Raw genomic sequence first — 15,864 nt, 5'->3', positions numbered from 1 at the left:
ATTGCCGAAATAATTTTTTCTAACATAAATAACTGCTACAATTTGTATAAAACTTAATTTCATTATTTTCCTACAAACAGTGAAACATACACCTGAAAATCGTGTCGACCAATTCTGTCTTCCACCTACTTTACCTGTCCAACCATTTTTCCAAAATTGAAAGCAAAGTATTACAAATAAAAGAAAAAAATGGATGCAAAGCAAAAAATCTATGGACCAACATTGATTATGCGTCAAATGATAACAAAAAAACATCAATACTTTGTTAGAGGGCAATAAATCGATAATAATCAGCATTAACAACAGGTTGGTGACTCTGCTGTTGTGCAAGACAATAACCTTCAAACAAATTCCGCGAAACGCCCAACGCACCTTTCATTCAGACCAAGTTTCAGATCCAACGCCTTCAAATTCAGATCTGTTTCGTTCTTTTTCTCTCTGTCGATCATCCCCAGGTTAGTTCCATGCTTCCAGGAAATTAACATTAATTTTTTTAATCAAAGTTTCATGATGGGTATCATCAAAAGCCCGTGTGTATCCCAAAGGTTGCATTTTTATGGACTTTTTCTTGTTTGACTTGTACGAGGTAATGTTAGTTCAAATGGGAATTTATATCTCTCAGCTTGCATCAAAGTAATGATCTTTTTATTCAGCTTTACGCTTGATGACTATGAACTGATTTTGGGCCGGTTTAAAAATGGCACTGCAGAACAAAACAACCTTGAATATGTATTTGCCTATTCTTGTGTTGCAAATGAAAGTCTTCATTGATTACTCTTATTATTTTTAAGTATCAAGCTGTTTTGGGGCGTACCGTGATAATAGGTAGTTGAGGGGTTTGTTGCTTTTTCAATCAATTTCAATATAAATTTTAGCGAGATTTTTTTATTTTCCTCTATGCTTTCTTACCAGTTTGTATTGTAATATGGTTTTGTTTAGATTTAGTTATGACTTATGGTAGATTTAGTCATATGGCATGAAATTCAGACTTCTTGAACTTGTACATGTAAAGATCTAGTCTTTAGTTTAATCTAAGCCACACTATAGAGTGGGTATCTAAGAGCTCTGGAGCTGGTTCTTTTTTTGGACTGAAATAAATTGAGCCTATTTTTATTTACTTAGTATCAGTGGGTCCCCACGTGACGATTTGATCATAGAGGCAGTCCTGTGCCTGAACAGCAGTCCAGCACTAGTTGTGTTATGCACTGAAGTGTGCTTATGTTGTTGGATTTGGTAACAAGTGATGATATTAAACATAAGTTGGATGGAAGAGTACATACATGGATAATAGGAGATGGTACAGAGTGAATTGGATTCAGAGAATGGTGATTTTACAGAGGTTGATGATGTTGTCAGTGAAAGCTTAGGACCGTCCATTCGTAGAGAACTTTCCTTTTCACGCTGGTGTGAAGATGATGATGAAAGAATCCGTTTGGATGAGCAATTATGTAATGGAGATGTTAGTTTAGAAGAGGACTCTGATTTTGCGTTACCTATTCCTCAAAAGAATGAGCTGCAGAGCAGAGCTTTAGATAGAGAGAGATTCTTTCACCAAAAGTTTCGGCAGAGGAGTATGCAAACTAACGGTATTGATACGATGGATGATGATTTTGTTCACCGGAGAGGTAATGGATCCGAGAAGTATGCATCTTTTGACATTGAGGACAAGTCTGAAAGAGGAACAAGTGATGTTGATTCCTACATTTCTGTGGGTGATGATGAATCATTGGATAAAAGCTCACAGAATCCTATTCATCTAGCAAATATCTTGAAGACATTGTTTTTGATACTTATGTGGTACACTTTCAGTCTCTTTTTGACCCTGTAAGTTCCTTGTTTACCCTTTTGTCATTGCTGGTGTATTTATCCTGTCTATTGTTTCTGATGCATATCCTTTTTTCCTCCATTTCTTATTCCAAAATATTTTGAACAGGTATAATAAAAGTCTATTGGGAGATCATATGGGAAAGTTCCCAGCTCCTTTTTTAATGAATACTATCCACTTTACAATGCAAGCTGTTCTATCAAAATTTATCACCTGGTTTTGGTCTCATAGGTTTGAGACTAATGTTGTCATTTCTTGGAGGGATTACTTTTTGAGAGGTAAATTTTTGATTCCTGTATCCACCAGTTCTTGTTATAATAGGTTTTAACTCTCTCCACCACTTTATTATATGGAATAGGTATGTAATGTTGTTTCTTCTAAATACATTTTGGGTAGTGATTTTTCATATCACTTAATGACTGTTATAAATGCGGAATGACTTCAGTTATAGTTGCACTGCTACTTTTGATTTAAAATCATTTGTAGTTTTTTGTGGTGATAACTTTTCTCAAAATAGGAATTAGTTTTCTCATTTTTTTTCTACTTGAATCTCCAGGTTGTAGTAGTAGTAGTTTGGTCCAAACTAGTAACATTTTTGTAGCTTGGAATAAAGACGGAGTCAAACATACTACACTTTCATGTTTGTAGGTTGAGTGTTTGTTTACATGGTGAGACAAATGAGCTCAACTTATCACCCTTTTCTACTAAAAAATTAAAATATCTGATGCTTAATTTTGTGAAACTACTCCCATACTTCTGTTTATCATTATGGGAGCTTACCTATGTTCCAGCAAATAGCAATTATTGTTATTTACCGATCTGAGTATGCACAAATTTGCTAGCAATATGAAATGATTGAACAACTCCTAGGATGGTTGACTCTGTTACTCTTTCTTCTTTTGTTTCTTTTGCTAACCTTATACCTTGAAGCACACTTTTTGTGCAGATTTCTCATCACTTGTTACATTAACTTTTATATCAACTAATGCCACAGATGGACTTTGCCTTTAACAGTTGTACCAACTGCTTTTGGAACTGCAATGGATGTTAACTTGAGCAATGCATCTCTAGTTTTCATCTCTGTCACGTTTGCTACAATGGTTTGTGACATTTCTCTTTTCATGTATAATGAGATAGATATATGTTCATTTATTCTATTTTTCTTTGTGTAGTGTTCATTAGATTAGATTCTACATTTTACCTCGTTTTAATGCAAGTAACTATTCTTCTTATTTACCTTTCCTTTTTCTCTTGCAGTGTAAATCTGCTGCTCCAATTTTTCTCCTTCTGTTTGCTTTTGCTTTCAGGTGTGTTCCCAGTCATTTTGCCTTCATAATCCGATTGTATGATTCTTTGAGTAAATGTTAAACATTCTAAAATTTAAGCAGCTGCATCAATAAGATAGTTTTTAGGCTTTTTTTTTATTAATGAAAGCACACTTATCATGAAATTTTGTGTAACCTTGAAGGAATTAGGTATTTGCAGTCATCAATCATTACTTTCAGCAATAGTTATTTATGCTGTGGGAAGGTGTAATTCTTTTAAAATTGACATGCTAACAATTATTTCAATTAATATTTTATTTTCTAATTTCTGTTATACTTTTTCATGCTGCTATTTTTCTCTATCAAATGATTGCATGTTTGGTTATGCATCCTGTAGGTCATATATATTCATTTATGCTTGTTTTCTGACATCTCTTTGTAAATTTTGGTTGGAAGGTTGGAGACACCAAGCCTTAAACTCTCAGGCATCATCTTAGTCATCTCTGTTGGCATATTATTAACAGGTATTATATCCTCCTTCACTTTTGTGGTAGTAATATGGTAAATATTCCCCTATTATTAAATTTTTAAGTGATAAAGGGAAGGCTATTGGGTTAAAGATGATGAGAGAGCTAGAACAGATTGGGAAGGGATGTTAGGTGGGATGGGTGGCTCTAAAGTGATTGCCTGTGCATGTGGTTAACAGGGAGGTGGCATTTTGAGTACATTCTGCATGGGAGGATACATAAATGTAATGATGAGAGGATTGAGGGGTTAAGCAATAATCGAGTGGTAAGAATTCGGAGGAAAGAGATATATAGAAGAACCTCTGTTTTTGTTTCCTTTTTACGTTTCTGGTACCTATCATAATATGCTATTTTTATATGCATTTATTTTCACTTAGAGTCTGAAGCACCTGAGCCAGTTTGGCTGCCTACAAGCTCAATGATAAAGTATATATATAGAGCATGTAAACCTTCTGAGAATAAGCAGCATAGCTATCAAGGATTTTTGCATCTTAGCCCGTGTCGTTGAATATACTTCTGATTTTTTTGGTGTGGAAGAATTTTCTTCAATTCCAAAATGAAATACATCCAGCATTTATTCCTATAATTTAGTTTGAAGCTTAATCAACAAAAATGTTTTCAGAATCTGAAACAGCCAATAAACTCTTCATATTTTTTGTTAAATTTTCTACCAATTAAAACTATTGTTTTTTTCTGATAATGTTTGAGAATTAAACCAAAATTCGTCAAATTGCATTTTATAAGGTTTAGGAATTTATATCAAATTGAGAATTCAAACCTTTCATCTTTAATTTATTTTGGTGTGCTGCAGTTTCAAAAGAGACCGAGTTTGACTTCTGGGGGTTTGTACTTGTTATGCTTGCTGCTGTTATGTCTGGGTTTCGTTGGTGTATGACTCAGATCCTTTTGCAGGTATTATATTTGCATTTTCATTTCTATGGATATTTGATATCTACATGTCTGTCTACACAAAACAGACCCAGAAACACATTCATGCCCTTATTTTTCCTGTTTTTGTCAACCATACATTCTGATACATTGCTTCATTTTATTGTATTGGAACCTGATTTGCATTCTTGCCATTCGTGTTGAACTGAAAACCAAATTGAAAGAAAGAAGCCTACGGTATGTGCTCTGCATAACTTCATGTCTGAGAATATTAATTTTACTAAATTTATATGATATATTGGATGAATTGTTTCACTTAATTAAATAATTGGTTTTTTAAATTTATTTATTTTTTGATGGTTTTGCTCCATCAATTCATTAATTTGACATTCATTTCTGCCAGTTTATTCATTTTTCAGTCACTATGCATTCTTTTGTTCCTTTCTGGACACATTAATTTATGTGACCAAATAGTGTAAATTGCTGGTTCAGAAATGGTGCTTTATGCCTACGTATTTTAGACATCGAAGTTTTGGAAATACCGGTTACCATATATTTTAGTAGCTATTATTTTGTGTGTAAAAAGAAATAAATTTATTGAGATTAAGAGAAAGAATTTTGAAGAGTAAGGAGGACAAGCAATCCTCCTAAGAAAAATAACGAAAAAAAAAACATTGAAAAAAAGAAGATTAATGATGCATCTCTAAGAAATTAATTGTACACCTATTGTTGGAGTCTCCTTGCTGAAAAGCTGATGCATCAGTAATGGTTACTTCAACTGTCAGAGGGATGTTGCTTCTTTTGAAAGTTTGTACTGCCCTAACCCTTGGTTTTTCCTTCAGCTCATCAACTAAATACTTCTGTTGCTTCACAGTAGATTTTATAATCCAAAATTAGATTAATAAAGCAGTTGCCTTCTTGCTGAAAAATTATTGGAGTCCTGTGTTTTCTTTGCATATGTACCTTCCATATATTTTAAAACAACTATCATTGCTTACCTTGTGAAAATTGAAATCTGAATTTAATTGCAATCAATATATTTTAAATCCTGGAATCTTATATTTTAACACAAGGTTATTGATTATTAAGCTCCTGAAGAAATTAATAAATGTGGAGTAGTTAATAAATAGAAAATAGCATATGCAACTGTTAATTTAATTATGTATCAAGAAATTGATTTTTTTTTCCTTTTAGTAAAATAACTTAATAGAAGGGGGAAAAAATACTGGAAGAGGATCAGGAATCCTCCTCAAAGCCAAAAAGATAAAGGGAAAGACCAAAATTGGCTCAAGAGATTTAGAGCACTCCAAGCATTGATGTGGACTTTGAAGTTCTAAAATTATAGAGCCTAATTATTTATTTGAAGACTTAGTGAGGCTAACTTTTTATATTGACATGTTCTAGTGTTTTCATCTTTTTAAATTTTCACTTGATCTAGCATTGAGTCATTTTTCTTTGCCCAAGTTTACTTTCGAGTTAAGATTTTGTAACTGCTGTTATATTTTAAGAAATTTTTTTTATGCTTTTTTCAAATGATTTCAGGTCTGAAAAATCCACTTACACTGATGAGCTATGTAACTCCAGTAATGGCTGTGGCAACTGCCCTTCTTTCCCTTGCTTTAGATCCATGGGATGAATTCCAAGAAAACAAGTACTTTGATAATTCAGTGCATATTACTCGAAGTTGCTTGCTGATGCTTCTTGGTGGCACAATTGCTTTTTTTATGGTAAGGCTGTGTATTCCCTTTAAGATACATGTATATTTTTTTATATCTCTTTCCTCCTAAAACTCAAGGAGGAGTCTTAACAATTCTATGCTTGTTAGTTATTGTTTAATTTTGCTTGTTACACTTGTCCTGAACAGGCTTTGGTTTACTGTCATATTACCTAACTTTATTCTTTCTTCACACTGACTTTTGGATCTTGATGTTCTTGCAGGTGCTAACAGAATATGTTCTGGTCTCAGTAACTAGTGCTGTTACAGTGACAATAGCTGGGGTTGTTAAAGAGGCAGTCACCATATTGGTATGGTACCATTATATTTTGGATGATATTACCATTTGTTGATATAGTTATCCAGTGTCTGTCCCTCTTATTATTCAATCAAATATTTCTATCCTACCAAGTTTCACTTCTGTGGTGTAAACGTATCAGAATTACATTTTTGCAGCGTATGCTTTCATGTACCGAATTTATTACAATAGTTGCTAAGCTAAACATTGGCATTCATTTTAATACATAAAGGGGAAAAAATTAGCATTCATGGAACTGTTAGTTATTTGCAAGACAAATTGCACACTTTTTTTTCTCTCTTTCATTGACTCCTGTTAGTCCATATAAGACAGAAATTAGTTAAGGATCATACAGACCTAGAAACCTTAAAACAAAGAAGTTTCATATTTTGGTTTGAATGTGATGTTAGAATCCAGCTGTACTATTTCAAATTATTGATTAGAGCTGTCCTTTTTATTTCTACTTTAGTTAGTTGTTGTATTTAGATTGAATTAGGGTAATTTGTCAATTCCGTATTGCTGTATAGTTTTTTACATGTTTTAACTTGAGCACTAACTGATTCTTGAGTTTCAACATCTGCTCATAATGTATAGATTTGCATTATGCATATAATGCAACAGATATGCATTATTCTACATTTCTACTTATATAATGCTGTGTATTAAATGAATAGATGAGTTGATGTGTTTGTTTACCCCTCACATCTGGGTTTTCTGCTTGTACATCTTACTCTTTTGGTTTTATGTTGTTTTTTGTGTAGGTTGCAGTACTGTACTTCCATGATCAATTCACTTGGTTGAAAGGATTTGGACTATTAACTATTATGATTGGTGTCAGTTTGTTTAATTGGTACAAGTAAGTCATCATGTAACGTATTCTTCAAGAAACAATATCAGTCAAATGTGCATTCTTTTCTCAAATTTTAATTTATTCTGTGATAACAATAAAATGTGTTATTTTTAAGTTTTCTGCCACATTGAGGGGGATAATTGAATTGAATAATTATTTTAGTCTATATTTCCCACTTCCAAAACTTGAAGGGAAGGTTTAATTACATGATATTTGTAGTTTATTTGCTTGTACTAATAGGTCACAGTTGGAAAGTTCAATGTCAAATCGTATGTATAGTGCTGAATTTGTCATGTATAACCAATTTTATACTCAATTTATTATATGTAAAACAATGGAACTGCAAGTTTTGTTCGATCTAATAATACAACGTAATAGCTACCATGTAATTCTTGTACACATACTATCTAGGGTTTAAGGAAGCCATACTCGTGTTTCTCTCAGATGTGATATTTCCTCTCTATTTAATGGCAGCCAGTAAGTGCGTTTGTTCTGTTGTTTTGAAAAATCAGATACCTTAAGCTTCAGAAGGGCCACGCTAGTGGCAGTGACGTGGCAGAGCCTTCAGGAGATGCTGCAGCCAAATATGTTATTCTTGAGGAGATGGAAGAACAAGAAGATAGCATCTGAAACCATTATCCACCAAAAGTAAGCCTTTTCTCAGATTCCAGTTTAATGATACAAATCATAGCCTAATCTTTTATTTTATTCATTGACAAATGAATATATTGTCTCTTCATACTCTAGTATTCATCCAGAAACATACACGTTGCATGTTATCATAGATGAAAATGGAATCATGCATGTTGAAGTTTAGATCATACGAAAATTCCCATTTGTGCAAGTTCTAGGAATTTTTTAGTGCATTTTAACCATGAAGTATAAATTCTATTTTGTTGCTCAAATGTTAATATTTTGAGTATTTTGCAGAAGTTACATTTTTGTCCTTAGTTATTAAATTCTTAGTTAACTATTCACTGAAGCCTGCTTTCATGAATTATATGTGTATCGAAGCAATGTTCTCTAAAGACCAAAGGGCACGTAATAATCTTCCAGCGACATGCCAGTTGTTTTGCCACATTTCATCAAGAGAAACATGTTTATGTTCCCTATTGGAATTGGAATTGTGGTGTCAAAGTTCTTTTGAAGTTTCTTTGAGTGAACCATTTTTTGGGATATAATGCCTTCCTACGATCAACATCACTTATATTCTGTAAAAATATGTACGCAATCAGTCAATTTTGACATTGTTTGATCTTGACAAGATATGTTGCAGAACACAACAGATTGTAATCGATCAAATTTTATCATTTTTGCTTTCTAGTATGAAATTGTATTTTGATCATATTACCAGTATTTTTCTTGTATATATACTAAATACAGTTCTTGTTTCTTACCAACACTCAAATTGGTATTGAATTTGAATTCCATTGTTATGACGGGAAAGTAACTTAACATCAACTAGACCTTTATGTATTTATTGCAGCATCTATATATAGTTTCCTTTCAGGCACCTGTAGGACCTCTAGACATGCTAGTTGGAAGTAAAAGAATGTGCATTAATTAAGCATTCTTGAAATTTGGCGCTTACTTATTCTGGGATCATTGTGTACCACTTTAGTCCAATAATGTTGAAGAAATGAAAAAATCATCAGTCACTACCAATCAATCTTTACATCTCTCTCTATTTCAAGAATGCAACTGAATTGAGGCATAGTTTCAATGAAATGAGTCGAGAAAAGTATAATGCCCCAACTCCATGATCCCACTTTGACAAAAAGAAAAAGAAAAAACTCCTTTTTCTGTCGGGTTCTAACAAAATCATTCTTTTATTGAAATCAGTTTTACCTTGAATCAAAAGGAAAATTCTAATTGAGAGAAGATGAGCAATAAACATTTTGGATATTTATTAGTTCGATCGATAATATTACAATGATTTCTTGAAGATAGATACTTCAAACAAAGTCCTTTAAATTCCATTAACAATCAATAATTACTTGGATCATTGTGCAACACACTTTTAAATTTAGACAAATTTCACACACACAAAGTACATAAACAAGCACTTAAGTTAAGCAAAGAAATAAAACAGAGCTAAGTTGCATGTGGAGGAAACTGCAGAGGAAAGAACCACCCTTATGAAGGAACTGAGACACCAAGAGGCTCCGAGAGAGTAAGAGTTCTAGCAGCCATGGGGACCACACCACCAGCTTGCTTCCCTGCTTAGCCACTGACATAAAGAAAAACATGTATTCCTTTAAATATAAAGGGAAAAAGAGGAAGTCCAGTACTTACTATATTATCATACTTTAATTCACAAACAACACTATAATTTACATCTTTGAGTTGATAAAATAATTCACAACTTGGAATTAAATCCAACGAGTTAATCTCATGCTTGATTTATAATGTTTATATTTCCTGAACTATAACTACTAACTGGATAAGAGAACATTTTCCAACAAAACAGAAATCACAGAAACTGACATTCCTTAATTAAATTGGTGAATGCCATTTTAAATCAACACTAGAGAAAAATGTAGCAGAATAGTTAGTGGTGTACCTGTGTGGTGAGGCACATTAAGTGAACCACAAATACTTGGGGCACTCTTCTATGATCAACTGACAATTTTGGGGTTCATACCAAGGGAAAGTCCCAGTAATAGTTGGCAACTTCTTGAGTTTTAGCAAACCAAGATTTGGAAACAATAAATGCTTAGCTTGATTATCATCAACCGCCACCCCTGCACCTTCTTCTTCACTTGTAGCTTTATGTTCAAATTTAACAATCTGTTCTAGTTGAGAGCAAGACTCTACATCTAGTAAAGCCAGTGAAGGACATTCACATGCCACAGAATAAGGGAATATGCACTTCAATTTGTTGCATATTTTGATTCTAATGCTTCGAACTTTTGGCAGACAAACATGTTGGGAGGGAGCAGATATATTTTCAACTTGTTCTTCTTCCTCTGAAACGAAAGAAAATATTTCTTCCAATTCATTGCAATTCTCTATAATCACACTTTCCAACTCTGGCAGGCTACTAACAGTGGTGGAGGAAAAGATTGTTTTCAATTTGTTGCATCTTTCGATTTGGATATTATGTAGTGTGGGGAAATAGATTTGTTTGGAAGAAGTTGACAGGTTTCTAAGTGGTTTTGCTTCTGAATAAATTATATCCTCCAGTTCATTGCAGTCCAGTACATCAAGTTCTTTTAACTTTGGAAATCTTGATAAAGTGATTGTAGAGAAAATGTTTTTCATTTTGCTGCATCTCCTGATCACAATACTTTCAAGTTTGGGGAATCTAACCTGATTTGGACGACCTGATAGGTTTCTAGATTGCGCTGCTTCCATTGAATATGGAGAAATTATCGCCTCCAAATTGTTGCAATTGTCAACAAACAGGTATTCCAAGTTTGGTAGTCTTGATACAATGCTTAAAAACAAGATTGTTTTCAATTTGTTGCATCCCTCAACCCAAATTCTTTTTAGCTTAGGGAAACATTTGTTTTTGCAAGGATTAAGGAAGTTTTTATTCTGTCCTACTTTCCTTGAACCTAAAGAAATGATTTCCTCCCATTCATTGCATCCCACTACATGTAGACGTTGTAACTTGGGTAGACTAGTAACAAGTGTTACACAAAAGAGTGTTTTCACTTTGTTGCATTTTTCAATATAAATTGATTCCAGCTTAGGGAAAAAAGCTTGTTGGGAAGCTGCTGATAGGTTTCCTTGTTTACTTGATTCCTCTGAATCTGAAGAAATTATTTCCTCCCATTCATTGCAATAGCTTATACATACATTCACCAACTCTGGAAGGCTAGTGACAATGGGTGCTGAGAAGATTTTTTTCAATTTGTTGCATCTGTTGACCAATACCCTCTGCAGCATAGGGAAATAACTTTGTTGGGAACGATCATATTGCTTTCTAAGTTGGTTTATTTTCACAGAATCTACAGAAACTATTTCCTCCAGTTCATTGCAGTTGTCGATTCTCAGATGCTCCAACCTTGGCAGTCTAGTAACTAAGGTTGTGGAAAAAATTGCTTTCAATTTGTTGCAACATTCTATACCAATCTTCCTCAGTTTGGGGAAACAAACTTGTTGGAAAGGGGCGAGTTGGCTTGTAAATTGTCTTGCTTCCTGTGAATCCAAGGAAATTATATCCTCACATTCACTGCAGTCCTTTACAGATAGTTGCTCCAACATTGGCAGTCTTGTAACAATGGTTGAGGAGAAAATTGCTCTCAATCTATTGCAGCCTTCAATCTCAATCTTTGTCAGTCTAGGAAAACAAATATGATGGGAAGGAGCAGAAATATTTCCATGTTCATTTGCTTTCACTGAATCTAAGGAAATCATTTCCTCCCATTCATTGCAATCCTTTACAACCAATTGTTCCAACATTGGTAGGATATTAACAATAACCATGTAAAACATTCTTTTAAATTTGGAGCATCTTTCAATACTAATACTTCCCAGATTTGGAAAGGAAACTTGTTGGGAAGGAGCACATGAGGTTTTAAGTCCTCCAGCTTCATCTGAATCCAAGGAAATTATTTCCTCAAATTCATTGCAGTCCTTTACAATCAATTGCTCCAACTCCGGTAGGCTTGTGACAATGGTTGTAGAAAAGATTGCTTTCAATTTGTTACATTTCTCGATTACAATCTTCCTCAATTTGGGGAAAGAAACTTCTTGGGAAGAAGCAGAAAGGAATCTATGCTGTCTTTCTTCCTTTGAATGTAAAGAAACTATGCTCTCCCACTCATTGCAGTTCTTTACAACTATTTGTTCTAACTCCGGAAGGCTTGTAACAATGTCTGTAAAGAAAATTGTTTTCAATCTTTTGCAACTTTCAATTTCAATTTTCTGCAGTTTGTTGAAACAAATTTGTTTGGAATGAGCAGATAGATTTCCGGCTTGTTTTGCTTGCATCGAACCTAAGGACATTATTTTCACCCATTCATCACAACCCTTTACAGTCAACTCAAACAACTCAGGAAGGGTTGAAACAATTTCCATGATAAAGATTGTTTTCAATGAGTTGCATCTTTCAATCTGGACGCTTCTAAGTTTGGGGAAACAGTCTTCTTGATTGTAAAGAGGATATTGGTTTCTAGATTGTCCTGCTTGATCAGAATCCAGAGAAATTATTTCTTCCCATGTGTTGCAGTCCTTTACTATTAGTTGTTGCAACCCTGGTAGACTTGTAATGGTGGTAGCAGAGAAGAATGTTTTCAATTTGTTGCAATTCTGAATGCTAATCCTCCATAGTTTAGGGAAGAATTGTGGGAAAGGAGCATTTACATTTCTATGCTTCTGTGTTTCCTCGGAATCTGAAGAAATTATTTCCTCTAAGTTGTTGCAGTTGCATATAGACAACTGTGTCAACTCTGATAGGCTTGAAACAATGGTTGCAAAGAAAATTGATTTCAATTTGTTGCATCTTTCAATCTCAATCAGCCCCAATTTGGGGAAAGAAACTTGTTGAGATTGAAAAGATAGGTTTGGCAATTGTCTAGCTTCCTCTGAAGAAACAATTTCTACCAATTCATTGCAATCTTGTACAGACAGCTCTCTCAACTCTGGGAGGCTTGAAACCATGCTTGGGAAGAAGATTTTTCTCAATTTGATGCATCCTTTGATTAAGATTTTCCTTAGTTTGGGGAAAAGTGGCTGGGAAGGGGCATAGAGGTATCTAAGTTGTCCTGCATCCTTTGAATCCAAGCAAATTATTTCCTCCAATTCATTGCATTCATAGGTACTTGCCAAGCCCTCTTGAACATCAATTGATTCAGAAGTTTCTAGTCTAAGTAATGCCAATTCCCAGCTGGTAAAAGTCTTTCCCTTCAAAGTTCTTGCCACTGCAAGAATGGCAACTAGCAGTCCTTTGCATTTGTCAAAGACTCTCCTTGCCACCTCTCTCAATTCATCTGGAGAATCATCATCTATTTGTGCACGTTGCTTGAACAAATTCCAACCTTCATCTTCATTTAATATAGAGAGTTCAATCATTCTTTGGCAGTTCATTGAGGTGCAAACTTCTTGGTTGCGGGTGGTGAGGAGGACGCAACATCTCTTGTCATTCTCATTCAATGGAATCCCAATAGCTTCCAAGTCCAGCTTCTCCCATGCACCATCCAAGATGATGAGAATCTTCTCAGTTTTTAACCTGTGAGATAACCGTAGTGCCCTGCCAAGTTCTGTCTCTTCCATCAATGAAAAGCTCAAGTGATCAGCAATTTGACCTTGAATGTCCCTCAATTTGAGATCTTGAGACACAATTGTCATAACCACCTTGTCAAAAAGCTTTGACTCCTCTATTTGCTTCCCCACCACTCTTGCTAAAGTGCTTTTACCTGATCCTCCCACGCCAACCACTCCAATCACATTGCTCCTCTCATCTTGGATTGCCTGCAGCAGCTCTTCATAAACTGGCATCCTAGAATCCAATGCCACAAAGTCTTTGGGAAAGAAGTAATTCATGCTTGAGAGTTTAATGGGGTGTGAAAATGGCTCAAATTTGTTATTGTTGTTGACCACTTTCATTTGCATCGTCATGCATATCACCTCTTTTGCTAGAGAATACTTAAATGTCATGTTCAAACAGCATTGACTTTCTTCCACCCTTTCTTCCAGCCCCTGCACATCTTCCAAAACCCTTTCCACATCTTTCAGCCACTCTTCAACTGGTTGCACAATCTTCTCTGCATTTGTAGCAGCTTCTTGAGCACGTTCTCTAATGTGCTGCAATGACTTCTCCAACTCTCTCTTTGATTTTCGAAGATCAACAACAGATTTTTTGAAATACAATAAATATCTAGCACGACCTATAATTGCATCCACCACACGCTCTATTAACGTTGACGCCACAGCTGCACCTATTTCAGCCATTTTCCTGCAATCAAAAGGCTTCAACATTTATACTTTTCAGCATTATGTATGATTTCATAGGGGTGCCCTCCATACAAAACGATGTGAAACTATTGGGTGTACCCGAAAAATATATTTTTATGATAAAAAGTCCTGAGTAAAATCCTAAGCATCCTCTCTCTTTTATACTATTTTACTATAATAGCAATAATAATGGTATGTTTAAAATGAACTTATTGATAACCCATAAACTATTCAATGTGATTATACATACTCTGAAACAGCTGTTCTTGACATACTAAAATATGGTCTTTCTATGGTGATAATGACCAAAACAACGACTCCCAGTTAATAGAGGGTCCATCATGATTCACGTAGTAGTATGCACAATAATTATGCACTGTGCAGCTAATTTTTTATTTTCACATTAAACCAACAACTATGACATACTGAAAATTATGCCAGAAAGGGAATATTCTGAGCAATGATCTCAATCAACAGCATCAAACATTAGGAAAGTAGCAACTGCCTGAATGTTCAAGAGGTCACCAAATTATAAATTTCAAGAAAAATATTTTTGATCTCATAAATTTCCAATTTCAAAAAAGGAAAAACATTTCAAGAATGAAAGCACCAGAGCCAACAGCCAAATGATTTTGGAAAGATAATTTTCCACTACTAAACACACATTATTTACCAATAAACAAAATGCAAGAGAGTAAAACAAAATCATTCAAAACATGTGTGCTTCTTTGGTTCCTAAATGCTGTTTTCGGTTCTATCTTTTGACATTAAATCCAATCATAAAACAGTCAACTACGTATTGCAGATATGAAGCAGTGCAGCATGCAACAAATGAGGATGAACCAAACCTTGGATTAAGAGCTGATGAACCAAAATTCCCTGAACAATTGATGCACGTTTGTACCTTTTTCAGGCTTGGATTGCAGAATGAACAAGAGAGTTGAGAGAGACTACTATTAAGAAAGGTTTAGTCATCCATAGGCAAAAACTTAGTATTAGTTGACTAAGACTTTGAGTCTATGGTAGGGCCACTCATGAGTGATGATGGCCACTAAAGTCTCCTTAACTTCTCCAACCAAAATAATTAACAATAAGTATTTTACTTAGTATAAAACAGAGTTTAATGAGCATGTTATACTAATGTAAGACAGCATTATCATCCAATCATAAGTTACCACTATTATGAGTCAACAAGTTTATCATGCATAATTGTTCAAGATCAACTACATAGTAAAACCCTTTTACATTACTAGTGCATAATTTTTTCTCTCACAAAATGCTTATTTTTTTAATTAATTTGTTTTGTAAGAGAATTTAGGCAAATTCTTCCTCCACCATATCAATGTCATTTTGCACTCAATTTTCCAGTGAAATGACGAAAATACCCCTGCAAAATGACAAAATAACCTTAAATAAAATTAGGGTACGGATAACAAAATACTTTTGGAACCATTTTTCTAAAATATATTTCCAGATTTGAATTTTCATAACATATTTTTGAATTCTGAAAATTCTTTTCCAGATTGTATTTTCAAATTTTGTATTTTGGATTTTTTTTCCATAATGTATTTATTGCATTCTGGATTTACTTTTC

The 15,864-nt window shown here is 34.2% G+C and overlaps 2 protein-coding genes across 5 annotated transcripts; one reads left to right on the top strand and one right to left on the bottom strand.

Moving 5' to 3' along the window:
• Positions 1-78: 78 nt before the first annotated feature.
• On the top strand, positions 79-8,806 carry LOC137831199 (Nucleotide/sugar transporter family protein). 4 transcript variants are annotated; one of them, XM_090303269.1, is made up of 13 exons: positions 79-455; positions 1,123-1,824; positions 1,934-2,103; positions 2,820-2,925; positions 3,083-3,132; positions 3,547-3,614; positions 4,429-4,529; positions 4,730-4,742; positions 6,048-6,232; positions 6,444-6,530; positions 7,279-7,373; positions 7,880-8,015; positions 8,382-8,806. In XM_090303269.1, exons 4-12 carry the CDS (start codon positions 2,866-2,868, stop codon positions 7,995-7,997), a joined length of 777 nt encoding a protein of 258 aa, XP_090159395.1. In that variant the 5' UTR covers positions 79-455; positions 1,123-1,824; positions 1,934-2,103; positions 2,820-2,865; the 3' UTR covers positions 7,998-8,015; positions 8,382-8,806. The 4 variants fall into 4 exon arrangements, with proteins under 4 accessions (XP_090159395.1, XP_068494876.2, XP_090159396.1 ...); XM_068638775.2 differs by having other exon boundaries at positions 102-455; positions 2,840-2,925; XM_090303270.1 differs by having other exon boundaries at positions 104-455; positions 1,129-1,824.
• Positions 8,807-9,316: 510 nt separating this feature from the next.
• LOC137831198 (uncharacterized) lies at positions 9,317-15,219 on the bottom strand. The gene is made up of 3 exons (XM_068638774.2): positions 15,119-15,219; positions 9,931-14,271; positions 9,317-9,597 (listed from the first exon to the last, which is right to left on the bottom strand). Exon 2 carries the CDS (start codon positions 14,265-14,267, stop codon positions 9,948-9,950), a length of 4,320 nt encoding a protein of 1,439 aa, XP_068494875.2. The 5' UTR covers positions 14,268-14,271; positions 15,119-15,219; the 3' UTR covers positions 9,317-9,597; positions 9,931-9,947.
• Between the last annotated feature and the right edge of the window lie 645 nt (positions 15,220-15,864).

This window comes from Phaseolus vulgaris, chromosome 6 (assembly GCF_051622355.1).
Source record: "Phaseolus vulgaris cultivar YP4 chromosome 6, ASM5162235v1, whole genome shotgun sequence".
NCBI classification, from domain to species: Eukaryota; Viridiplantae; Streptophyta; class Magnoliopsida; order Fabales; family Fabaceae; genus Phaseolus; species Phaseolus vulgaris.
The sequence above is the reverse complement of the archived record's forward strand: the minus strand, read 5'-3'. Positions and strand labels throughout refer to the sequence as shown.

Coding starts and splice junctions, on each gene's coding strand:
- LOC137831199 (XM_068638775.2), top strand. CDS start 1,295: ATGGTACAGAGTGAATTGGATTCAGAGAATGGTGATTTTACAGAGGTT. Junction 6,233..6,443: donor GCACAATTGCTTTTTTTATG/GTAAGGCTGTGT, acceptor ATGTTCTTGCAG/GTGCTAACAGAATATGTTCT. Junction 7,374..7,879: donor AGTTTGTTTAATTGGTACAA/GTAAGTCATCAT, acceptor TTGAAAAATCAG/ATACCTTAAGCTTCAGAAGG.
- LOC137831198 (XM_068638774.2), bottom strand. CDS start 14,267: ATGGCTGAAATAGGTGCAGCTGTGGCGTCAACGTTAATAGAGCGTGTG.